This window comes from Taurulus bubalis (assembly GCF_910589615.1).
Source record: "Taurulus bubalis genome assembly, chromosome: 10".
NCBI classification, from domain to species: domain Eukaryota; kingdom Metazoa; phylum Chordata; class Actinopteri; order Perciformes; family Cottidae; genus Taurulus; species Taurulus bubalis.
In genome coordinates this window covers 8,630,939-8,658,216 of record NC_136598.1, presented here as the reverse complement: position 1 = coordinate 8,658,216, position 27,278 = coordinate 8,630,939, and the positions used below count along the sequence as shown (strand labels likewise).

The 27,278-nt window shown below is 40.2% G+C and overlaps 1 protein-coding gene across 1 annotated transcript in view; it reads right to left on the bottom strand.

Moving 5' to 3' along the window:
• Positions 1-27,278, bottom strand: part of b3glcta (beta 3-glucosyltransferase a) — a gene marked incomplete at its 5' end in the record, with an annotated part of 62,087 nt that overhangs the window by 32,645 nt on the left and 2,164 nt on the right. Inside the window, 2 exons of the mRNA XM_079224629.1 lie at positions 6,369-6,408; positions 20,721-20,764. Of these exons, the coding sequence (XP_079080755.1) occupies positions 6,369-6,408; positions 20,721-20,764 (84 nt within the window). The remainder of the gene's footprint in view (positions 1-6,368; positions 6,409-20,720; positions 20,765-27,278) is intronic.

Below are 27,278 nucleotides of genomic sequence, written 5' to 3'. Positions count from 1 at the left end.
TCACAATAACATCTCAATTCAACCACACAAACAATAATACCATTAAAGTCCAACCGAATTAAAAGCCATTAATAAAATAGGTCTTTAAAAAAATCCACAGTTTAGGGCCATAAAAACAGAAAGCAGACTCATAAGATGAAGGTAAAGATATTAATACAGCAGTATTAACTCTAGTTGTATCAATAGCGGTATTCCCAGAGGGGAAAGTATGCAATCAATGAATCTGTTTAAAAGTATGGCAAAGATGTGGAGCAGCAGCCTTGTGCCAAAAGTGAATTTTTTTAAGCATGCCTCTTGGCTAAAAATTATATGCCTCGAATGAAAGAGATTGAAGGTTACTGGGGCGATGAAGCTAAAGCCCCTTCCACCTTGGAACAGATGATTGTATTTTGCCAGGCTGATGGAACTAGAAAGCATGAGACTAGTGTTCGTTTGTCTCCCCAAACTCATTCAGAATTCCACAGGGGCGCCTCCGTAGAAAAGAAAGACTGTATCAGCCTTGAAATATATTGGATGAAATGAGACACAGGAGAATGCTGCCTCATTCTCTCGCTGATCTGATGCTTTTCTCAGAGCACGGAGCCACCCTTTAAAGGCAATCACCATCTGGTCTATGGCAACCTTTGTGTGAAGTCTTCTCTGCATATGAGAGGGCAGAGGATCAGACTGATAAAAGAAGAATGGAGAATAATAAAATAAGATGCACTTCTTGGTGTGTGCACGCACACGCGAGGTTGAAGTAAACAGCTGCACTTGCATGTAGCTCTCGTAGTGGCTTGGCCCCGCAGTGTTGTCACCTCATTGACACAAATCAATAGTGACACTTCCTTAGAGCGGGATGGCAGACGTTGCCAAGTGGCAGAGGAGCTGAGAGCACACTGACCTCGAGGCACTCCTGGAGCTCTGTCATCTCCATCAGTGTCACAGAGCAGGTGTGTTTGGCCACAGGAATGTTTCCTTTCAGCCTGGAGTATCTCCATGCCCACAGGTAAAGACAACACACACACCTCCCTGGCATGGCGACCGGAGGTGAGCATGCACAATCGAATGCGTGGGTAAGTTTGGGAGAGCAGCGTTTGAATCTAGTTGAGCATTCTACAAGAGAAAAGGAGGAGCGTGAGAAGGGAAAGCAGATCAATAGTGCAATTTCAATGACAAACGTCTGCAAAAGTAGAGAGGGATAGGATTCGGCAAGTGGGGCCATTAGGCTGTTGTGGGAACAATGAAACTGTCATGATGGATCCAGAGCTCTTCATTGCCAGCACACATTCAGAGATGACAGAGGATGTCAATTGCTCATTTCCATAGTCGACGGGCCTGGCTTCCTCATCCAGAAGCTGATTGTGCTGCTGGTGTAAAACCTGCTACCCTCCAGCGACTCACATTATTACACTCCCAGTGACAAGATGGCCAAGAATCATCCTTATCCTAAAATTTCCCTCCATCTCTCACATCCAATCCGGCCCATCCAGGAGACATACTGCATCGAAGAGAATTGGATTGCAGTTTCCTGACCAAACTAACCATGACCGTCACACCAGACAGCACCAGGGTTTAATAGCCGATCCACAGACATCCGGTGATATTCAATCTGGAAGACCAAATTCAACCATGTCTCCTACAAAATGATGTTTCCATACAATGAAACTGCTTTCTCGATTACGTTTATCATCTCCCAGATTGGGGCCTCAGTTTTAAATACGTGTTAACATTGACTTTGAAACAAATACGTTACATTGGTTAGGTAAAGTAAAATAACATGGTTAGGCTTAAAATGGTTACATTTGTTTTGTCATTTAAATTATGGACGTAAATTAAAATAAGTCAACCATGACTTTTGGTTTCACCTGGGACACGAACAGTGGCATCTTGGGTAAAAGTCCTGTGTTTGTTTGACCCATCGACCCGGACCTTCCCCCTGTACAGACTTCCGCAGACTATGATATGAATATTTATTTGTGATGCGAAAAAAAACAACGTAAATTTGGGAGATAAATAAATAGTTCCCCTCGAAATGTTATCGACAGTGCATTTTTTTTGTATGGGAACATCATTTTTAGGTGACAAGGCTGCCAAATCCAATACAGACAACGTGTTAGCTGTGGTCAGAGGCCTTGTCAGAGGCCTATGTGTCTTGCAGCAAGTGAAACGATTTGCTATCAGCCTTCTTCTCATATTAATACAGACTTTTAATTGCTTTGTATGCGATCAATAGAGAACATGGTGTGTTTAACTTTCAGCTTACTACTGAAAAGGTCAGTGTCATAAATATCTCTTAGTAAAACAGAGAGAGGAAAATAGCAGAGAGGGCGCAGACAGAAAGGGATGAGCATGTGAACCAATAGAGATAGAGAGAGATGGGTAGATGCACTAAGATGGCAAAATAAAGAGAGGAAGTGTGCGTGCCTGTGTGTGTGCTCGGTATACATGAGGGGGAAGCCATCAGGGGGAAAAGTTACTCTTATATAAAAGTAAGCTCAATACAATTCTCTCCAAATAAAGCAATGAACACACACACACACACACACACACACACACACACACACACACACAACAATCTCTCAGCAGATGCAACACGTAAAGGTTGGAGAAAAGGGTCTCCCACCTGTGATAATCACACTCATTAGAGGTTCTCCAGAGTTCATGACTCGATGGGCAACTCAGCTGAAGACTAATGAGAGCTAAACTCAACCCTTAAACCTCACTTAGCATCAATAATTTAGGAAGCTCGGGCAATTAACGCTTAACAGATTCCAGGTTTGCTTACGAAACCCATTATCCATAAAAGTGGAAAATGGATGAGACACCACTTGTATAGCATGTTTTATCCTCAGTAAGTAACGGATTCTTTTTTATTATTTGTATTTTTAAACAATACGTGATTTCACACCCCGTACATCAATATACGCCAGCGTTGTTAGTGACATTTTTGGAAGATGGATGTGCGGTGTTCTTTTTAATTTGGAAAATAAAGTCATCAGCAGTGTTCTAATAAAGAAAGAAAAGCAGAAACAATAGCGGTGGCAGGCAGCCGGTCACTAGGAAACATGAGCGGGTTGGAGACAGAAAATAAGGAAACGTAAATACACAGGGAACGTTAGTTGGTACGCAGGAAGAGTTCAGTCAACTTCTTGTGAACATTGTACCTTCTTGAAAGATACAATCTCGTGGGTTCGAGGAAGCTGGCTCCGAGCCACTTTCTGAATATAATTAAACTGCTGAGGGGACAGTATCACTGCTTTCCTGGGTGCAATAATTGTTATAGTGATAATCTGATTTAAATGCTGGCACACCTCTGCTCTCAAGCAATACCATTTAATGTCTGTGATACAGAGTTGTACGTTTCCTAAAGGATCAAACACTATACTTTAAAGAGAGAAAAACACCTTTGAAATAACAACAAGAAAACTCAGCTTTTGTCGATGTACCCTGCATCTGCTGTTCGCTGAAACATTTTCACACATCTCTCACATATAAAAAGAACCAAACCCTTTATGTTTCTACAACTGCAAACGGTGAACATTTGATGTTGTTGCTATAGTATTCCCTTAAAGTCAAAGACGTAGGTTTTATTTTTACATCTGCAACAAAGTTCAACAATCATAGGAAACACAGATGCTGGCCAGGACCAGAAGAGACTCTAAATGGGGCAAGTGGCTTCACAGGAAGTAAGGAGATCAAATCACAATTGACCAGAGATACAATCCTGATTCATGGTCTCTGTATTCAGGATTCTTTTCTTTTTGCAATATGAAATCTTGAGAGAGAGAAAAATGGATGACGGGGCAGCCAACTGTAATATATCAGCTCAAAACTTGCATAATCTGCACTTGACTGACTTTTTAACTAAAATGTAGGGGATACAAATTGGTGAAATACATTGATTGCCTAAATTTTAAGAAAGGTACAGGATAAGACATCAACTTAAAAGTAAAGTAAGTAATTACTGTGGTCTGGGTAAAAAGCCAACTGGATTTTAGTCAAAAGTGCCTCCTTTAGACATTACATAAGAGATAAGATCATCAGTGCCTCACATCTACTTACTGAAACAGCTGAGCTTGGCAGACGAGGCATCACAATATCAGAATCAGGTTAAAACCAGACTTTTTTTTTTTTTACAGCTACCTCTGTCCAAATGCATTACTTCACTGTGTGAGCTGGAGCAGTACGTTGGAACAGGCGACATAATCCAAAACTAACTTCTCTACTTGTATAAAAAGTTTAATCGAAGAAGTTCTTTACATGCATTATCATTCGTTACTGCGACTGCTCCGCCGGGCCACTGCATATGAAACGTCTCTTTATCCGTTGACATTTTTCTTCGTCTGAAAATAATGTGAATTGACTGAATTGATCGGGCTAGACAGCCAAAGGCCCAACCACATTTGTGTTATTATGATGTCTATTGTTTTTTGTGATACAGCCGAATATATATTTTTTTAATACAAATTGATTTTGAGAAGACAAAAGAAGAAGAAAACATTTTAGCACAATATTTCTACATTCATGCACTAAATTGTAGTGGCCAATTGAAGAAATATGCTCCTGCCAACAGTGAAGCCACAATGCAATGTGTAAAGCAGACATTTGTTGATTGTGAAATGATGTCACATTCAGTAGGGACCTGGGGCCCACGGCACAGATGGAGAACAATTTTATAGCACTCAAATTTTAACAATCCAGTTATGCATCTTTATATCGTGGCTGTTTCCTGAGGCATTTCTGTAGGTGATCCGTGTTTTAGAGAAGTGTAATGTTGCAGTTTTAAAACCACTACAGCACAATACGCCCCAGAGGACTCACACTGCTTCTTGTAATGTGATCAAGTAGATTTGTAGTGTGTACAGACTTCAATATAATGCTTGATTTAATTCAGACATAATTGAGACATTTTCAATTTAGGTTTGGCCCCCTGCATTCCCTCTCAAGAAACATTGTTCGAATCATTACTTCCAATACCTTCTAAAAGATCACCAGTTCCTTTAAAATAAACAAGCCAGTTATTCCTTTTCATGTAACAATATAAAGTATTTCCTTTATTAATCATCTGTATTCCTGCTCACAAACAATATTCTCTGCAGGCGAGTGTGGCCGTTTCTTTTCCGGGTGTGAGAAAGGGAATTACCTCGGCCGTGCCAGATAGTGAGGCTTCATTTTTCAGATGGCTGTCTGTATTTCCTCTCTGTGCTGAGGTGCCAAATGAGAGCATTATGAAGTTGCTTTTGTGTGCTTTTGCGTCTGCTGTGACCCAGTTGAATGAACAACAGGCAGAGGTCCAGTAGACTGGCTCCAAACTGCATGCTCACGGAAATCACTCTCAGACGGTGATTGTGTGAGCCCCCTGTAGCATGAAAGGCACGCATGAGATCTTTTTATTTGCTTTACTTATGAAATTTCTGGTTGCTGTCAAATCGATAAAGAGATGGGGCCACGTTTCTGGAAAAGTCTGAGGAACTTGGAAGATTACATTTTCAAGGCAGGCATCACACAAAAGCCCTTTCACCAAGTTAATTCATTAGCATGTGCAATACAAATGCCACCCTGTCCAACATTTTTCATTTCAAAATTTACTATTCAGGATTGTATCAAGTGATAATGTATTTCAATCCTTTCAGCACACAGTTCAAAATGAAAAATATTCAGGAATAGCAATAGGTCATTCCTTTGAATGTCATCCAGCATTACAAATGAGTTCCTCTGATGCAGACTTATTTCAAATATCAAACACAATAACAGAGTCCAAATTATGATCCATAGTATGATAGCAGCTAGACTGGTACTATCAAAGACAGCAGCGAGGCGCTTGATGTAAATAAAAACAGATATTCACAGATGCATTATATGTTATGGTTTTTTGATAGATTACAGCCTGCAAATCACAATGTAATTTGTATATATGGGATATCAGTGAAATACTTACTGGGTACAGTTTATCAAACAAGGAGATAACAACTTTGTGTTTTTGAGAGAGAGCATTTACATTTGGTAAAAAGCTTTTTGTTGTTGTTATTAAAATGGTGTCGGCAACATTATTGTTGCCGGGGAACAACATGTTATACAAAGCTGAGGAAGAAAGATGTACATCTATAGCGGCAGCGATGAGGCAGTATGTGTTCAGAATGATGATGTACAGTACTTTAGTTTTGGGTTATGATCCATCTGACTATCAAAGCTGATAGCAGGTCAAGGCATTTAACCACAAATTAATGTTATTGTAGTTTATTGCACATTACACAGCATAAATAATAATGTGGTAAGCCATTCTCCCTCTTAGTAAAGTATATGTATACTGTATATATGTATGGGCTGTAATCTAAAGCGTTCATTGTCTTACTTCCCTCCTACCAAAATCAGAAAAAAAGACTTACCCAGTTGATTGTTGTGGATGACATGCGTATCATCGTGGCTCTGAAAAGAGAGATATTTTTATTATTATTAATAATTACACCATAAAAAAGATCTTCAAATTCAAATAATGAGCTATAAAAATCCACTTTTATGTTTTAAAAAAAGATGCAGAAAGTGTAAAAAATAAATAAATAACAGCTTGTGTGAAGATTTGTAGTTGTGGCTAAATGCTCCATTTCATCTTCCTAATCACTAATTAAGACTTAGTGATACTAAATATGGAACGCCCTGTGGGTTATTTGGAGAAAAAAAATGGGTGATACCCCATGTCATTAGTCCCTCCTAATTGTGTGGGCTTTCTGCCTGCAGCATTTAGGCTCCGCGAATTCGGCTCAATTAAGGCGCTCAACACTGTTCCACCTCCAGAGCTGTCAGCGCACGTGGCAGGCCATGGAGGGATGAGTGAATCAATCACAAGCTTGAAGAGCTGTCTTTTCCCTCCATCTTCCTGAGGAAATCTTTCAGTCTTTGGGAGAAGGCGAGAAAGTGCGAGTTCTGGCTGTTTCTAGAACTCCAGAAAGAGAGCGGCAGAGTATTAATAGATAATGACAAACCCAGGCCTGTTTTGATTTATGACTTCCTCTAGACTAACAATCATTGTACTGGCAAGCTGTTGCAGCCTTCAGAGAGCTTAACGAAGTCATACATTCACTCTCAGTGGGTGTGTTGCAGTGGTTACAGGGAATCACAATACTTTGGTGGCAGGTCTATATGTAACCCGCTATCTAAGCACATTTGGAGGGCTAGCAAATTTCATAATAGAAAACAAATCATTCAGTCAATTTCCTGGCCATGAACAGTTTCCTGCGACTGTCATGACAACTCGTCATTTATTTTTCAGTGGGCACATGATTCGGACACTTTCTACCTCTCCTATTACATTCATCAAGTCCTGAATACAGCACTTTTTCAGACGCACGAATAATAACAAAAAGTTCTCCATACACACACAGATGATTCATGCACACGGAAGGCTCTGGTCATATTTTCAGGTGATCAGAGTTAAAGGAAAATATATGCACAGGCAGACAAGATCATATCAGGGTGATTCAATTCAGTGGGTACAAGACATCAGCTTAATTGGACTCAGTTGCATTAGTCATGCCCGCAAGGTTTCTGTCTCATCTTATCACACACACTTCTCCTTCTGAAATAATTTCCTCAGCTGAAGAGTGAGGGCATCGTAAGGAAAAGAAATGCATAAGATGGGAGAATTTGACTCGTTATCAGATAATTACTCTTGTAAAATCTTTTCAACGTCAACAAAAATGATATATTGCAACCGGCAAATAATCCTAAAAGAAATTTGCCTGGATGAATGTGGTTGTTGTGACAGAAGAGTGGCAGGTGCAAAGATTTTTTTACTCCGTCTCCTCCAGCACAACTCAACTCTGAGGCAGAGAGGAAACGGAAAATCACTGCACTGTCGCTGTCAAACAAAATAAATCACACCTCCGGTGTGATGAATAGACTGGTCAAGGAAACCTTACCAATTATATTGATTGTGTGTGTGTGTGTGTGTGTGTGTGTGTGTGTGTGTGTGTGTGTGTGTGTGTGTGTGTGTGTGTCTACAATGTATGCATGTGAGTTTAGAACATGATTTTACATGACCCTACTGTAGATGTTTTATGACAGGATTTAATAAGGTTTTAATTAGAACTCTAGCCAAACAGTAGATACCCCAACACTGTTTTACATATATCAGTAGTTCTTTTGTTATGAGCTGTAGTTTTATAGCCTGTGTGGAGTCAGAATAAAAGGCGGCCCTCTCATTAATTTAAATCAAACCCCTATTATTGCACAGCAGGGCTCCCAACGCAGCTGAATACGGGTAAAAAACAGTGTAATCTGGCAACACCTCATCTAGCAAAGCATTGCTCTGGCCAATCAGTTACATGCAAGAACACATTCTTTGTAATGCAAATTACTTTTTCCTGGTAGGGTTGGGCGATGTGGAAATACTCACGATGCTGCCTTAAGAAAAACAAGGAAAAACAACGAGTGAGGTTATTTTTATTCAAGTACCTGTTTGACATGTTCACTATCCACCATTGACTGCCACGTTTATATGTCGTTGCTTTTGCAAAAGTCCCGAAGATTGAGGGTTGACGGGAGTTTTAGTTTGGCTGATGGCGCATGCTGTTGGATGGTGAGTTTTAAGATGTAGCGGAGATTCGTTTGTCGATCTTTAGTCCGAACTTGTCTATAGCACAGTTTACACATTACTTCATTCACGCTCACTGGCATCCTGTCTTACAGTATTTTATAATACGGGTAGATCAAATCAAGCATTCTGATTGGTTGAGAGTGAGTCACGAGGTGTAGTTTATTCAGCCATAAAGTACTGTACAGCCTGTTTACATTTAGAGCGTTCCATATCAGTGCGCACTTAAAATAACAGCTAGATTTAAATTACGCGACCGTTAGTTGTCATTTCAAGCTTGACAGTTACCAAACATGTTCGTGTAAACTTTGATATTGTAACGTCCGCAGTAACGACTCGCAGACGTTGGTTTCCTTAACTTGCAGGTTTATTGCTTGAGTGTTCACAGTATTGCAACGGGGCTCTTCGCTAACAGTAACGTTAGCTCAAACGGAAGAGCTAACAAGCTCACTTAGCATCCCCCACACTAGCATAACGAACGACAACACAACGTCACTTCCTCCCTAAAATGAGATGAGGAATGAAAAGGGCTTGACCACAAAATCATGATAATTTCTCGTGAGAGATAATTACGTCGGTAATTTCCCGACGCGAGGCAAGTTCTCTAAACATCATGGAGGAGAAAAATGACGGAGAAAAGACGGACAGAAGCGGCGAGAGCACTTCTTTACATCGGTGGCTGCATGTCATCCTCCACCCTGCTTCCAACCGGCCTGGTCAGACCTGGCAGTCAGTTTTATAGTCCCGTATGTGCGTCCCGGGACTATTTTCTCTGTCGCTGAAATGCGATACACAACGTTTGGTGGCTACAACTATTTTGTGCTGAAAGGGAGCTTACTATTACTATTTATAAAGTCACAGGTACCCGTATTATAAAAGCAATAAGGTACTCGAGGCAGTACTGTGTCTACAATAATGTACTGTTCAAGGGTTTGCCTAACAACTCCCTTGAACAGTACATTATTGCACGACACAGTACTGCCTCTCGTACCTTATTGCTTAAACAAACAACTGTGTATTTCATGGCTGCATTACTCCAACTGGACTTCTTGGATCACATTTCTCACCTCTTCCTATTCGTCAAGGCTGAACACCTGTTTGAGCTACCTGAATTATGTCTTCATGCTTTCTTTTTTTTATACTTTAATTTTTAAAAGAGACAAAGATACAATAAGACAAACATACATACATGGAACAAAAAGTTGGTCACCTATACATTTATGCTGATGGTACACTGATGGAAATATATGTAAATTCACCCAATAACAGATCAGTGATGAACCTGTGAGGTCACAAACACAATTAATTTTTCCCAATACTTCAAAAATGTATCAAACCGTAGATTCAGCAAGAAAGTCATTCTCTCCATATTTTGAACATCAGTTACAATATCTGTCCAGTCAGTCTCTGTTGGAGGCTCGCCCTGCAGCCATTTTCGTGTTATAGCTTTTTTGCTGGCTGCTAGTAATATCTTTAGCGTCTTCGTGCTTTCTTATGTTTATTAGTACAACTTTCCATTTATCAGTGATAAATTATAAGAAAGATCTATTTTCAACCTCCAATGCACTGCAGGTGAGATTGAAATGTCCACTACTCTACATTTAGCCTGTTCCATTAATCTAGTTAGTTAATCTAATTAGTCTTTTTTTGTTTGGTTTATTGACAATATTCTAATATATATTATAAAAAACATGTCAAGAGGAACAAAGTCCGGGACTGATTTCCCCAACATGAATATGACAAATAGTTGTTTTATTGCAATGTTGATATTTGATAAGATGTTTTTTTCTTCACGGGCACAATCTCTGATACAAATGTAAACAACCTGGTAAAAACAAGATGAATAAACTAACAATGTAAATGGTCAAAACCGTCTTAAATCCTGCTCCTTGAGCACACTTCCAAATCGGGGCAGTTGAGTGACGCCAGGGCCACACATCTTTCTCTGGTAAATGATCCAATATTCTGCGCAAGAGTGAACTCAGATCAGGTCTAACATCATTTTCGCCATTACCGAAAGATGAATTATTCTCGGCTCACAGAGCTTGGCTCTTTTTGGCCTTCTATGCTTCTGCACACAGGTAACGCTCTCTTTAATCCCATCCGACAGCCGGCTGTCAGCCATTTGCAGCAGGATTCAGACACCCATAGGTGTTAAAAAGAAATTGCTATGAGTCTACACTGTCTATCTGAAGGGGTTAGTTTCACCGTGCCTTGAGCGCTTTTGGTCTCTGGCACCTCAGCGCTGATGCAAACAGACAGAAAGATTGTGCCTCATGTAGTTTAAGCTGAGAACATCGGCAGCGTAGAGGCTGAGGTGTACATCCGTAAGCTCCTCTGGATGCTCAACCTTCGTAATGTGATTGTTATGTAATCAAGGACACCCGCAAAGACAACCCTTTGAACCCTGCCTTTGATTTGGAGGCGCCACACACACACACACACACACACACACACACACACACACACACACACCAGAGCTCCTGCCCCATGCTACATCTCTCCATCCCGAGGGCACAGGCGCTCCACTGATGTGACTGACCCGTCAGGTTCCATTAGCTCTCTGTTCACTGACGGCAAGAATGATTCAAGGTTGCGGGGTTTTCAGAATTTTGACATGTGAGGGGAAAAATAGGGAATGTCTACAGAAGCTAGTAGACAGAAGCTTCCATATTCTATTCTTATATCAATTGAGGAATAAAGTGATTTATCGCACATTTGGAGGATGCTTTCAGATCTATTGAGCCGGTTTAAGAATTAAAACCCCTTTTGTATCCTTCCTCTATGCCAGGGTGAAAAACAGTATTCAATAGTCATTTTTCACAGCAAAAGCTCTTAATGTGTGATGACTTAATGACTTGGAACGTCTGCTGCATTGAAACTTCAGAAGGTTTTTTTCCCATAACCTTTTTCTGCATTTAGTTGACTTCAACTGGAAATTAGGAGAAAATAGCAGTTGATAGCAGTCTGATGGGCTTAAAGACAGACTTAACTTGCTTTTAATGACACTTACCATTTCCCCCATGACGATGTGTCCAACAGTAACTTTTAGAATGAATTGTCCACCTGGGAACTAAGGTTTTCTGTAATTTACCTTTTGCCAAGGCTCGCCTGCTGTAAGTTACTGTTGCTCAGTCTGTCAAGCCCGGCCTTCTGTTCTCTATATCACATCTGCAGTTTACTAAGATTACTGCGACAGATTTACCACTTGAAATCCATACTCATTTCTGAAACAATACCTCGTTAATTTGAGATGCAGGTCGACAAAAGCAGGCTTCTCACTTTAAGCCGCCGACTGTCATTTAGTAGATTTGATCAGATGTGGCTTTACTGGCCAACACAGCTAATTGGCTTCAAGGAATGGTTGAGAAGGTCTTGTGATTTTTTTATGTCTGCAGCGGCCTTTTCAACTCATTTTAAAACTAGATTATTTAAAAAATGGGGTCTTCAATATGCACTTGATAGCTACACACGTGACATCAGGCTAAAAGATTGAGGCTAATGCTGCACGTCCCAGGCAAAACGTCAGCATCCGAACCAGTTGATGAACCATGTAGAAGACATGCTAATAGACATGCAACAATCTCTGGGTGCAAGTTGTGAGAACAATATTTTCTTCTCTTTAAAACAATATTTAAAACCACTTTGTGTTACATTTTAAATTCAGTTGGTAGACATTTCCATAATTTTCTCTCTTTTAACTTGTAACAAAACCCTGTTTAGCTGCTTAGCTTAAATACTTGTTATGAGCAAAAAACGTACTGTGGAAAAAACAAACGCTATGAGAGAAAATGCTCATACGGAGGATTGCAGCGCATTAAAAACACACTGTTTAATCAACTCCTTACTCTCATGCTGTTGGGTTTTTGTAAAGGCAAAAAAACCCCATCCTCCTTTAAACTCTTTAAATGTCTTGCTCTCATAAAGAGATCGATGCACACTAATTCGGCATGTGGAAGTTTGACAGGGCTGCCAGGCCTAGTTACGGTTGCTAAGCTGTGATTGGACAATAATGCTCGGGTTAAGGATTTAGCAGAGTAATTTCAATGGTCCAGAATGGTCAAATTATGAATATTGGTCTTTCTGCCTCTTTGTCAAACACAAAAGAATAAATTAATCCTCAGGGAAGTCTGTGACAGATTCACCTGATGTGGATTCTTTCCGTCCCCGTAGCGCTTGAGAAGACACGCTGTAGAGTCGTGTTGGTAGAACATTTTAATAGTAGTAGTTTCGATGAAAAGTAGCTAAAGCCAATGAGGCCAAGCTAAACTTTACTGAATGGAGCTGGCTTTATCATTACCTATTATGAGAATGAGTATGTTTTTTTATTCAGTCAATCATTACATACAATACAATATGTAAAGCCACAATCTAATATAAAATGACTGAAAAAGGTATAGGTAGAAGCATAATGCTTATATATTCCTATCTTAAATACTTAGCAATTAAATCAGATTAATTAATTAGATATAAAGAAAAAATGTATAAGTATAATTTTTTATGCTGCTATCATTTCATCGATATGCATCTAAATTCAAACCCTTCATCAAAGCAATTGTACAAATGTATAGCGCCATAAATAGAGACTTCACTGTAAAGACGGGGCATTGTGAGAAAAAATAAACAACTTAAATGTTCTAATTAAATCATTGGAAGCTGCCTGACAAATGAATGGGATCAGCGATTGGACGTGAGGGCCACACATCGACATTTATGTCCGGCGGCTGATTGGTCGACTGAATGCAACGCTGCTCTCCCTCACTCACTGAACCATAGAGCCAAAGCCACGTGAGGGAAACATTGGTGACTTTCTTATAGGAAGAGGAGTTACGATTTGCCCGAAAAGTTGTGTTAACATAAGTCTCTCAGGTCGCCAGAAAGTCACCAACCGCTGTTAGCTAATGCCATCGCTGCAACAAAACCAAAACAAATGACTGAGTAATCATACACATCCTGTTAAGGCATCTTTATTTTGGAGGCTAATTAACTGGCTCTCCTGTGTTTAAATAATTGGATGGTATCCATAGCAAGAAGCATCATCCTGTCCCCAGTAAAGTAGGTGGCAGTGAAGTATTTGTAAATTATCTGAATATTTTTTTCATCTATGGGTTAAATGTCTGTATGCAGTATGCTCTGTGCGTGTAGCGTGAAGAGGCTACAACATTTAATTGTGCGACGCTGAGTTGTTAAATGACAACAACAACAAAAACGTTGCCGCCTTAAAAACTATCTTAAATGTTTCACCAGCCTTTCTTCCTTTCTTTCTCTCCCTTTGAGTAACGCACATAAAATCGATTTTGATTAAGTAGCTTTTCCTTCATTTATAATCTGGAATATAAAAGTGAGAGTGAACAACTGCATTTCAATTTCACATTTGCGAGATAGTGTAAATAGCAGGATAAATAACAATTGGCTGCATGTTTAACTTGGTTAAATCTACAGTGTGACATATTCTGTTGCATCAGAGAGGTCTTTATAATTTGGAGTTGAAAGAAAAGGCTCTTGGCAGTCCAGAATGTAGAAAACAATATCAAAGGTTTGCCAAGATCCTGATTTTCTAAACTCATCCGGTTGAGCACAGTTTTGGTGTGTCGGTGCACCTGCTGCACTGCTCTCCTCCTCCTGGAATGTTGTAGCTGTCCTCTCCCGTTTCTCAGCCCTGTGACTCGAAATGTTGAGTTTACCTTGGATGAGCACACTTACAGTTTGTTGTATACTCTTTATATTTTTTTACGCACAAAAATATTCCTGTATCAACGCCTCTCTCTGAATGTAGATTTTTCACTCTACATTTTAGAATTTCTCACACAGTGAACGTGGTTCAACAAGGGCACTCTCACTTAGTGAGAAGACTGCGCACAGAGGGATTCAGCTTTGTTTTTCTATGCACAGAAAACAAAACTGTTGCCAACTGAGGCGACCAGACCGCACAAAATTGTTGACAGTGGTCCAAATCTGGTTGCCCGGGGTAACGAGGCAACTGTTACTGTCAGGCCATGCTGTGTAAGTTATTTAGGGTCATAGTACGCTCTCCGGCCGCACATGAGACGGCTGATATTTTCCACCTGATTTTAGCCACTCGGTTACACAGGAAACCATTACTTTGGCTCTGATACTTCGGCTTGCTGAACTGTATCTCAGTGTTGTGGCTTCCTTGCTGGAAATGTGAGGGGTCGAGGGGTCACACAAAGACACAGACTGCTATGAAGTGCTGTAAGCAATCTAAACTGGTATCTGGTCAGTATAGGGTTATTCTAATTTAAACAACAAAAACACATTACTTAACACTCAAAGAAAATGAGTGGGCAACATTTTATAAATATAACAAGGTCATAGAAGAAGTTGTTTAAAAAAAACTTTTACAAAATATGAAAACGAATCATTTCAGGACCAAATTAAATGAAATACTTGTTTTGGAGTCTGCTACAGCATAAATATCTGCTCTGTAAATAACTTGTCCTGTGTTTTCCTTTGAGAAAAATCATCTGAAACCAATAAGGAAATGTTTATGTTATTTATTTAATTTTTTTATTTCATGATGGCGCTTCCTAGTTTTGCATTAATTTGACAGAATACAATTATGGTATCCGTCTATGGATGGAGACTTGTACTCGATACAGCCAATCAAACCTTTGACAAAGCACCAACGTCAGCACTCTGTCGTAGGCAGAGCAGACGTCACAATGAGCCAGACAGCCGCCTGCTTCACAACATGAGACGACAACTCAACCTTTCTCCTTCTGTCTTTTAATAATCAAACAAATATTGAGGACTAGAATTACCACCTGGTGGTTGTATGCCAAACAATCATTTGGCAGTTGGCATCCATATCTGTCTAAATGCCATCGCTTCAATTCTTTATCCTCTTAGACATTTGTGTGAAATTGTCCTGATTATGCCACGGTGACCTTTGACCACCAAATTCTGATCAGTTCCAACTTGAGGCGGTAGAGCAGGGGTTATCTTTCAATCAGCGGAACGGCGGTTCGATTACCTTGGGTTTAATGTGGTGTGTGAATGTTTGAGTCCTAACTGATGGCATGGTAGCCCCTGCTATCAGTGTATGAATGGGTGTCCATTTTGCATTTGATCGTGTTTGTGCCGAATTTGAAAACATTAGCTCACAGTGTTCCTGAGATTACAAGAATCGAATAAAAAATATTCTTGCCGAATGACTACACTTTATTTAATTTGGACCCCAGGCTTTGCCCCAAAAAAATGATTAAAACAACTGTGTTAATGGCTGCAGGTGCGTGTGTGTCTACGACCTGGAGAACTGTTGATAACCACAGATTCTGTTCAGTTCCGTTGGGATGTCCAGGTGCACATTGGCATTCATGGAGAAAAAATTAAATAAAAAGGAAATCTCTTCTGAGATAAGGTCCTTGCAGTGGAGTCGAAGCAATGATTCAGACATCAGTCACATCTCATCTTGAGTTTGTTTTTTCTTTTCAACAATTGCCTCAGGTAAGGAGATGCTGAAGGATAAAAAAATAAAATGCTCTTATGCATGTAGTTACAGCTATTTAGGCAGCACAGAGTTTCAACGTTAATCTTTAAAAAATGATGTCTGGGAGAAAGCAGGACAACCTGCAAATAACAGAGAAATTGTTGCTGTCCAATCAGAGTTTAATTGAATAGGTCGATGGCTCTTTTCCTTCAAGACGGGTCACCATGTCAACAACTGAATGGCACTTAATATTGAGTGCCATCTGCACAGAAATGAAGATCTCTTCAAAAGACAAAAAGGTGGCCAACAAGAAATGCATATGTGGGTGCCAAGTTTACACTAGTGTAATTTTGTCAATATTTAGAATTCTAGTAAATGTGTTGTTGACTTCCTGCACAGAACCTAAGAAAATGTTTGTATTATGTAACGTTGTGAAGCCACCATTTAGCCTGGAAAACAAAATGGAATAACTGAATGACTCACAAAGATCAGCACTCAATTACTTCTGCTTTACTGGTTGTGTTCTTGTGTATGTCGTATGGACGTCTAGGAACAAGCCAGAAGGCAAAGCCGCCCCTTTCAGAATAATGCTTCCTGCTTGGGCCGTTCAGTTACTTTTAAAAAAGTGTCCTCATGTGTCTAGAGAGGACACGAATGTCAGCAAAAGTGACAGGAACATTAACAAGTTGGAGTTGTTCATTGGCTTTGCTGTGACCCTCAGCAGGAAGTTCATAAATAATGTATTTGTGCATCCTCTCACTGCTCTGAGTCCTCCAAGTGCAAGAGATTAAGGCACTTCTGCTTTCATTACCAAACTTGTAGTACACGTGTTGTTTGGGCTGTTTATAAAGCCCTGAAGCGGCAGACAATCACAGTACCTGGGCTTGCCTTCCCCAACTCCTCCAAGTCATTCAAAGTTCAAACTGATGCCAGTCATCATAGGCTCCAGGCTGTCTTCAAAGGGGGGAGCTAAAACTTGTCTGTATGCAAGCCATGGACTGTGTTCAAAGACACTGGAAATTACGCTTTAATGTTTACTGCTGCAACCATATTTCCTGCTTTACATATCACAAGGCTTTTGGAGCAATGTTTAGCAACTACAGTATATTTATCAAAGCAGAGCGTGTTACGTTTGAAATCCTGCCTGCAAACTGAAACAGATGTGCATCTCTTCCTCCGCCGTGAGGGAGCAAACAATAAGCCACGGGATGCAGAATCACACTGGAAATGTATTTATGAATTCTACAAACATGTAGTTGGAAGTGTACTACTACCGGTCGCTACTTTGCATTCTGAGATCAGTGTTAGTCATATCTCACACACTCCACGCCTGCTGATTTAGCCAGTTTCTAATCCTGCTGAGCCTGGCTGTTTGAAGTCAGATGGGGAATCCTCTCGTATTCAGTGCCAGATCTTCTGTCCCGACCACTGGCCCTAAAACCATGTCAAATAAGCTGATAACTTAAACAGTGCTTTAAAAAGGCATGCGTTGGTGGTTTGATATGCAATGAATGCACTGTACATCACTATAAACAAGTTTCCAAAAGCATACTAAAACCTCAACTTCTCTGGAGCCAGATAAACTACATACTTCATTATTATTAATGGTTTCTTTAAACAATACAATTACAACAACAAAAAAGATAACACAAATTCAACCACTGCAATAATTACTAGAACAGCGAAGCTGTCCGGTTCCTGGAAGTTGTTCTTCATATCGGATAACAGTGGCTGGCCGAAAAATGTGATTTAAAGAAATCTATACTTTTGGAAAATATGGGTGGATATAGGATTAATATCATATAACGTTCAGGCAGGATCAAGCTCCACAATCGTATCATGATACTTATTCATGTTGTTTTTTAAGACTATACTGCAAGCTACTCAGTGAAATCAAACTAAAAACTCCCTATTTAAAAAAACATGTCACCCTACAAGGTTACAAAACGCCACGCCAAATTCCATTCTCAAACTGTCAGCATGTTATCGTGTCGCTCACTACCAAGCCTGTTTGTGACCACCAACGACCAAAAACAGAATGCAAAACTATCGTCAGGTGGCAATGATATAAAGGACACTCAAAACCCCAACATGGTCTTTAATATTAAATGAAAACATGTGGGGGCATGCTCTGTATTTAGGCCAGCATTATGTCTTAAAACTATTTGAACTACTATATTATGATTCCAAACAACTCTGGTGAAAGAAATATCAATATCAGTTTGATGTCTTTTACAACCGAGTTCCGGCTGTTGTGCACTCGTGTTCTACAAAATCAAATCTCATAAATATTTAGAATCAACAAAAACACTCGCAAGAAAAATATCTTCGTGAACAAGGATTGCAACTAAACAGTTTTAAGGTACACTGACAAGAAAGTCCTTCATGCAGCACATTGCAACTTCATGTTATGAAGTGAATAATCCTCAATTGAAAAAGCAATCATTAATTTATGTATTCAACAACTGCTTTATTTTTGGAATAATAAATCAAGCGTGTTAACTTTTAGAGTCCACTAATTTATAAACATTGCAAAATGTTGTGTGCCGTATGTAAATGTCTGCCCGGCCTCCTGCCATGACTTTCCAGAACTTAAGTGGAGCGCTTTCATGACCTACAAATTTGTATTCCTCCCTAATTTGTTCACGTTGTTCTTCGGCTCAGGAGACCAAGAAAGGGGGCAACAACCTGGTTTCCATTGTGCAGGTGGGCTTGATGAGGAAAACACACTCAGTACAAGGCAAGGAATCTCAATCCATCTGTCTGTTCTTCACATATTGCTAATTCGCTAGTTTGAGGACTAATAATGCATTATGTTTTAATATTTGTAACGTAACCAGTTCTCTGACATGTAGATTACCATACAGCGGAGTTGCAGGGTTTAAGTGCTTTGTGAGGCTTTAGTTGATTATTTTAGGGTACAATGAGTTAAAAAAAGTGACATATTTCAATCATGGATAGAAGCGGCCAAAATGAGTTTCCTCCGTAGGGTGGCCGGGCTCAGCCTTAGAGATGGGGTAAGAAGCTCGGACATCAGGGGGGAGCTTGTAGTCGAGCCACTACTCCTTCGTGTCGAAAGGAGTCAGCTGAGGTGATTCGGGCATCGAATCAGGATGCCTCCTGGACGCCTCCCATTAGAGGTTTTCCAGGCACGTCCAATTGATAGGCCCCCGGGGTAGACCCAGGACACGCTGGAGGGATTGTATCTCCCGGATGGCCTTGGAACGCCTCGGGATCCAGAAGAATGAGCTGGAAAGTGTTGCGGGTGAGAGGGAAGCCTGGGTCGGCCTGCTGGGCCGTTTTTACTGTGAACCAGGCTGCAAACCTATTTCCCTGGTTTTTCTGAGTGCTTGATGCAACCATGTCATGGCAGGTGTATTGCCGAGGAGAGGACCCAAGGAAGTGCAGCATCAAGTGTGAAATTGTTTGTATGAGCGATCCTCTAGAAAGCGCCAAGCAGCCTCACCACAGGACAAATATCGGGCCCGTTCTGAGCAGCACGTTTTGAACGGGAACTGCACTCGTATTAACGAAGACAACCGATGTCTGATACGAGGAGTAAAACACATTTTGGCCCTACTGGGAAACATCTGTCAAAATAGTGGTATTAAAATGCTTATGCATTGTGAATGCATTCATGAGCACAAGGCATGTTGGGAGGGTGAAGGAGACAAACTACCACCGCGGTCCCATGGTAACTAGGCAACAGCACCCATGAGCTTGAGAAATCCACTAGCAGCCACATGTCAGGGTCAAGAAGGGGAGCGAGGACAGTAAAGGCTGCTTTTCTGATGCTTTTGGACATTTATATCTAAATGTATGGTAAGAGTTTAGGCTAACATTAACTCCATAAAACAGTTTCTCAGCTTTAATAATGACTTTTTTTCTCAGCACATTTCAAGACTTTTAATCCTGATTGCCATTGTTGCAAAAACACTGCTCTTTTCTTTCCTTTAATGGGTTTCTTCTCCTGAATGGATGCCATTTAAATCTTTGCTTTATCCGTCTTGACAGGCAGCTGTCCCCTAATCGTTCTTTCATACTTTTTTTATAAAAAGCACAATGAGTAGCTATTATTTAAAGGCAAACAGATACTGAGACTCACTTTTCAGAGGGAAGACAACAGACTTAAGCAAACCTTGTATCTGTTTTTATATATATATATATATATATATATATTTGCATTTAGATTACACTGGACGTTTACTTCATGAAAATGACTCCCTAACATAATTTACAACTGTATGAGTAAAATGAAAATGTGTGAAACTTCCTCTCCAGGGAGAAAAGCGGTCGGCATCAGTAAAAAAGTAAGACAGTAATTTACCATTTCTGTGACGCTAAGCACCTCTGCCGCGTGTCTTACTGTCAACATCTTCTCACACCAATGAGAAGTAGAGCAACTGAATATGTTAATTATTTATCGACCAGCAACCGCAGATTTAGAAAATGCAACTGCAGAAAATCATCTCGCACTTAAGGAAAGAGCAGATGGATTTGTTGTGCGGAGGAATTTAAGCCTCCAATCTAGAGGACAATAATTCATCCATTTAAAAAAAGACGGATGTTAATTTGAGCTGGTCAGGTAATTAAGGCTTTAATAGAGGGGATTAATGATTAAACCTAATTATCAAAAAACAAGCAAAAGTACAAGGGCATACAAGAAATCACAAATCCCGTGTCAACTGTTTTCCTTACCTGTGAGCCTTTTCCTGAGCTGCCAGCAGAAAGGTTGATATGGACTGTAAGAATAGAAAGAGAAAAAACATATATTCTTTTAGACAATGATACAACCAGCAATAAACTATTTTAAAATGAAAATCATGGCATCTAAACAGGCAGGGCTAAACAGAATAACCTGCTTTAAAAAAATAAAAATACATATTTAAAAAGAGAAGATAACTCCAAGCCTAATTCCTTTCCTGCTGAGTCCATGTTGGATCTCCGAGAGCACCATTTGTCTATTTGAGTTTGTAATTAGAGCCCTGAGAGCTTCTAGCCAATTAAATTGCCATCGATTCTGAGATAAGAAAATCTTCTCAGAAAGATTCCCAGGATTTCAAATCAATACGTCAAAAACTCTCCAAGAATGAATTTATACAGCCGTTTAAATAAAATCAGGCTTCCTGCACTCCAACATGAGTTGGCTTTAAATCCGACTTTAATTAGGTGATAGAACCGAGAAAGAGTTACATTTCCTTCTGCCTCGCAGCAGCAGCCGTTAGAGGGAAACTGAGAGGGTTAATTAAAAACTAAAAGCAGCAAACCTTTACTGGAAACTCCAGCTTTAGTGTAAAAAAGAGAGAAAGTAAAATATAAGAAGGTACATTTAAAATACATACTATTTCTGTGACTTTGTTTTTAGGACTCATTCTGCAGTAAATTGATCAGATATACAATTTCCATTGCAAGGGAACCCTCTTGAATTATTCAAAGCGCTGATTTAACTTCAAAAACACTTCAATGTGTAAAGCCTGGAGTAAAGCCACCAGTTCAGAACAAACGAACAGCGTAATGAACCAAATGATGCAAGCCTGTTTTCACAGTCCAAATGTGCCAACCAGGACAATGTTTTTGCATGTTCCTCTCAAAGAGAGGACGTACAAGATGTCTTCAAAAGAGCAGACATTTTCACAGAAAGATACACTGCCCTTTCAAACGGGAGAGGGTCTGATTTTCACACAAAGTTTGACATTTATTTTGTTCACAGCGGTTTACCGTTATTAGAGCATTTTTGTGATGAGAACATAAATGCTCAGAATATGCCTTCTTCTGATGATCCTCCATGTCAACCAGAGTCCCGGAAAATAATGACAAATATGCTGAGAAAAAGTGGCGATTTATGAATTGAATCCACCTGTCTAATAACTAATATAATACTGAATAATTTCAGAAATACTCTAAATAATAATATTGTTCATATCACCGATTATTGAATAAACTGTCAATCTCATTAAGCCAACACGGACAAGAAGTAATAAAAGAGCTCAGAAAAATGTAAAGTTTGACATTTAGTTCTGTCACCACCAAGGAAATGTTATGTCCCGATGACATATTTTAAAGCGTCTTTGAGTATTCAGAAAAGCGCTATATAAAATGTAAGTATTATTATATGGTTGAAAGCTTCAGAAACCAAAGCTAAGTGGACCTTGAGCAACTTTTCTTGAAGCATCTATTAAATATTTGTAGCAGTTGTTGCACTTGTATCAACTGCCACTTCAAACCATGGTCCTCTATAATTTCCTATATAGATCATTATTGCTCCCTAAGTAAACAAAAGCCTGTGCGTGCTGATGAAAGGAGGAAATGATGAAATGTATTAACAATGTGCATTACACTGCCTCCTTTATTTACCAGCAACAAAAAGCCAACTAACCCAAATTCAGGGTAAACACGGTATTTTATAATGTCATAATTGCCATGGGAAGTTCACAAACACAAAATGTGATCCAGCAAATCACGAGCTCCATAGAGCGAGTAACCACTACATTGTCATCTGGCATCCCAGTTTTGGACCCCATTAAAAATGCAAATTCTTTGAGTGACACAAAGCCTCCTACAGGAATATCCTTACAGTACATTCTGTAACGGCTGCTCCAACTTGCCATCTTTGCATAACTCAACCTAGAGAGGGAGAGGCAGAGACTCGCGGAGGAGAGGAGCAACTCCCTCCGTAATGTCAGGAGTGCTGATGGGAGCACCTCGTTCTCATTGCCTCTTCAGCCGGCATAATCAAGTCTGTTGTTTCCAAGCATGTTTTCAATTGAGCCGCACCGAGGAGGAACTTGCCTGCCTTGATTTTAGAAACTCTGCAAATCACACTTCATGCTGAAAGCTCGAAATTCTTTTCAACAAGCGTCTCAATTTCACATCGTCTTTGTAAGAAAATCCGACGCTCGATGCAATTAGCCTGGGAACACTGTGCTCGTAACCATGGAAGGGAATGAGGTCGGTATGGGTGAACAAAGAAAATATGCATTGTGGGTGTGCCGACATACTTTACAGGACTACAATTTATTTTCGTTCGAGGTGAACGGTTGTGGCAGTAGCCATTTCCTTCTTACGAAATATTTTCTCAAATGGCAACATCTTGATGGATTCAGAGTAATTAAGCAATGATTTGCATGTTTGACAATTGGTTAGTGTTTGAACGAACTTTCTGCATCACTCAGGATTTAATGGGTACCGCGGGAGTCGAAATAAATGGAGACACCACATGAAAGTACTTTGAAGTAGTGACACATTTTACGCTACACAATTCAAGTGAACAAATATGGAGGTGTACTACATTAACTTGAATTTTAATTAGCAGTCAGTGGCAGCTTTAAAGAGCTCCGATAATCACCACGTCCACGTGTCAGTTCAAAGCAAAATTAGACGACTAAAGGCCTCCACAGAGGCTGAATAGTGAAGAGCCCAAACTGCACTGAACTGCCGCCCAGACATCCATCCGGGCTGTTAAACCTGGATTCAGCTCTTCCCAAGCTTTTCTTAAACCATGGACAGCAGCTCCCAGCCATGGAGTTTGTGCAGAAACGCTATCTGCATGGCAAACAATGGGGAAGGGCGGCTGGTGAGGACAGTAAAACATTCAGCAAGCAAAAGAGACTCAGATGTTTCCTCTGCAGCTGGCAGATCAAATGACAGGTAAAAGCCGAATGAATATTGGACTTCCGTGGCGACAAAGTGGACCCAAATGGGATTCTTGTGTTGCCCGTTTCTGCCATTAAAGTGTGTTAAAATTTAACACAAAGTTCACTTTCATCTTCATGCAAATTTGATGGCTGCTGTTTTTTCCGCCATCTGTAACCACAGTATGAGTGCCGACTACCGAGGTTAGTTGCAGCTGTTGGGTAACTAACCGCGTCTTTGCAGATTGGGCCAACCCACCTCAGGAGTACGTCCACATTGGAAGATTCTGCAGTGCTAATGTTTAGTAGAGTGTGTTGACATGTTGCAAGCAAGACGTTCATGCAGCAGATGGGGGTTTTCATAGATAAATATATTTCATAGATATTACAGAATGCAAAGATTTTTAAAGCATTGGTCATGAGATGAAAACAAGACATTGTCATTGAACCCATTCTGGGTTTTGCAGAATGGTTCTATATGGACGCTCCTGTCAGGCGATATGGTCGGTGCCTCTGACAGTGTGACAGCTCAGACTGATCCCAGTCCGTTTGCTTCTTTCCATTGCATGCTATTGCTCTCCCTTTGAAATTTGCTTTGTGCTCAATCTGAACACATTTTACGTTGATAATTTGATATAGAATGTCAACATTTGTTGTCATGAGTTTTGGATACCACTCTCTTCCTTATTAAAGGTTACTTAATGCATCTTTAACAGATTTGTATTATTGTTGGTGAAAAATCTGTAAAGTTAATCATAAATGTAAAAGTTTCTTTCTATAATTAATTCATGGACAAACACTTTACGGGGACAGAGGAAGCAGACACATCATGATAAAAGTAGCTCCTCAAAGACATGCACAGATGGCACAGTTTGCTCTGCGCCTATACAACTGTAATAATGCATCTGATTTGTATGTTAGGCATGCGAGCTGCACAGGATCTGCCATTGTGCCATATTAAATCTAAACTTTTCATGTCCACTCAGGCCCCGCCAGCAGCCATCTAGAATCCATACTGGCACTCCGAACCCAGTCAGAGCGCTCTCTCATGATCATTTATTTTGATCCAAATACAGTTCAAACTTAGGATGCAAGTATGCAACATCTTCAGGTGTTTTGAAAATATTCATACACCATTAGTGATGGTATATAGCAATAGTTAATATGTATGGTGTGTGTGTGATATACCATAAATCATTAGTTAATTGATGTACCTCAAATATCATATAAACTGGTTTAACAGCAATGTCCATGTTTTTTTAATAAAGGTCAGGCAGAGCAGAGCGCCTGGCCAAAGGTCTGTGTTTATAGGGAAAGGCAAAATAGTATTGTGTCTTTAGCTTCACCTAAGGATAGATGATATAGATACAATCCTATATCACAGTATGTGTAACACATACATTGCTAAAATAACCAGACATTGTCATGGTTTTAGACTGATCCAGGAAATAAAATACCTGAAAATCAAAGAACTTGTTCACATTGACGCAAATAAAGAGTCCATTTCCAGAAAGCAGTCCTGCTGATAGTGGAGCTGAAAAGCTAAGCTGATCAATTGATTAGTCGATTTATCGGAATCTATATGCAACAATTTTGATGATTGATGCAAAGAAACATTGTGGTTCCATTTGATCCATCTCATGTGAAGATTTCCCGCTTCGTCTTATATGATAAGCAACTTCAAATCTAAACGATTCATTTTAAGACATGACTCAGACCTCCATCCATTCATTCCTTCATTCTATGGATGAAATCTCTACCAGGGCCCTGATCTACTTCAGCTGGCTGCTTTCAGTGTGTGGGAGCCATAGCAGCAGCTGGGCCCAGAAGCCCTCTTAAAAATCACAGACATCCTCACCCTCTCACAAACAGGGAGGCTGCTCGTTTCTGTGATCTCAGTCCTTCAATCACTACCCAGCACTTGTGATAGCTGGCGGTCAGAACAAAGAGCTTTTCCCTGTGGCTGAGCTCTCTCTCCTTACCACCAATCTCACAATCCTTGTGGTCACTTCTGAGTGGAACTCAGGGACACTTGAATTGAGTTGTCTTAGTATGTGTGAATGGAGAGATGAAATGGCAATCAGTAACTCTCCAGATGTTGGGGCGACTGTGGCTCAGTGGTTAGCATGCCCATCTTTCAATCGGAGGGTCTGTGGTTCGACCCCGGCTCCGCTACTCCATGTCGTTGTGTCCTTGAGCAAGACACTTAACCCGAATTGTTCCCCGTTGCGGTGTGTAGAGCTAACATGTAAGTCGCTTTGGATAAAAGCGTCAGCTAAATGTAATGTAATGTTCAACCTTAAGTTAAGATGACAAAGCAGTAATAGCTTTTGAGGTGTTGTTTGTCATTCACGTTTTACTTCAGTGACATATTTAGAGCCAACCGGCATATGAAGATTTTCTGCAGCTGCAATAAATATGATATACGCAGTGTTTCACCACACTCGCATAAACCCAGCATAAAAAAAAAAAAGAAAAACAGCTTTAAAAATCTGATCTACAAGTGTACAGCACTCTCTCTGCCCCAAACATTGTGCAATTGTAGGTATCTGCATGAACCAGCACACGCAGGCTTAGTGGAGCCACTACAAGTGCCACAATTGAAATGTGGCCCATAAGTAAAGCCTCTGTAACTCCAACTTGGAGGTGCTGCTCCTCATCCCGACCGCGTCACACACGGTCCGCTCCAGTGCACATCAAAAATGACAGTCTGTTGAAGCCTCGTGAACAACATCATTGGGAAACAGCAAAGGTGGCACCCTAATGTCACCAAACTGGACGCTCTCCAGACCTTGACTACACCTTGATGTTAGCCCCATGAATATTACATACAGGGGGAGCAGACAAGCAGCCTTGTCTCTGTGCCAAACCCACAAATACAGCTTTCCCTCGTGCACAGGGTACTGGCGGACTGCAGCACTGAACATGGCTCTCAATGAATAAGAGTGAAAGATGATCCTAAATAGTATCTGACAACTTTACCTGCATTCCCAGAGAATTTTTCAAAAATGTTTAGGTAGCGGAAGCAGAGAAGAAGAACTAAAAGAGTGACAAAGTAAACATTGATTATCCAAACTAAACAAGGTGATTTAAGGGGAGGCTTCTGAAAGGTCATATGGCATGGCAAAAAAGAAATCCAGATTAAGTATGAAGATTATGCTGCATCTAAAAGACAGAGGTCTAGCATTCCTAAATATTGTATGTCATAATTGGGCCTGCCACAGTTGAATTATTCATGAAGGGGTTCACTGCTATCTTAAGGGAGGACCACACACGTTTGAGGCCTGGGAATGTGCTCCCTTCGTACCAAGAGTCCACGGTCTAGGGCAACTTCACCAGTAGATAAATTACTTTCTATGAAACTCTGATACAAACAACACAAACCCTGCTTGAAAAGTGTTATTTTCATTCAAGACAGGATATAATGTCCTTATGTGCAGTGAAACGGTCAAAATGACATGTTGCTTCTCTTCACGCTCAACACTTTGTTATTACAGATACAAGGTAACTCAGGAAAAAACCCTTCTTGGGTCAAATGAGGAATATATCATCCACTACACAAGACACAAAGGTTGCATTAAATATTTTCATGGCAACTTCCTGAGCTATAACGAACAAAATCCAG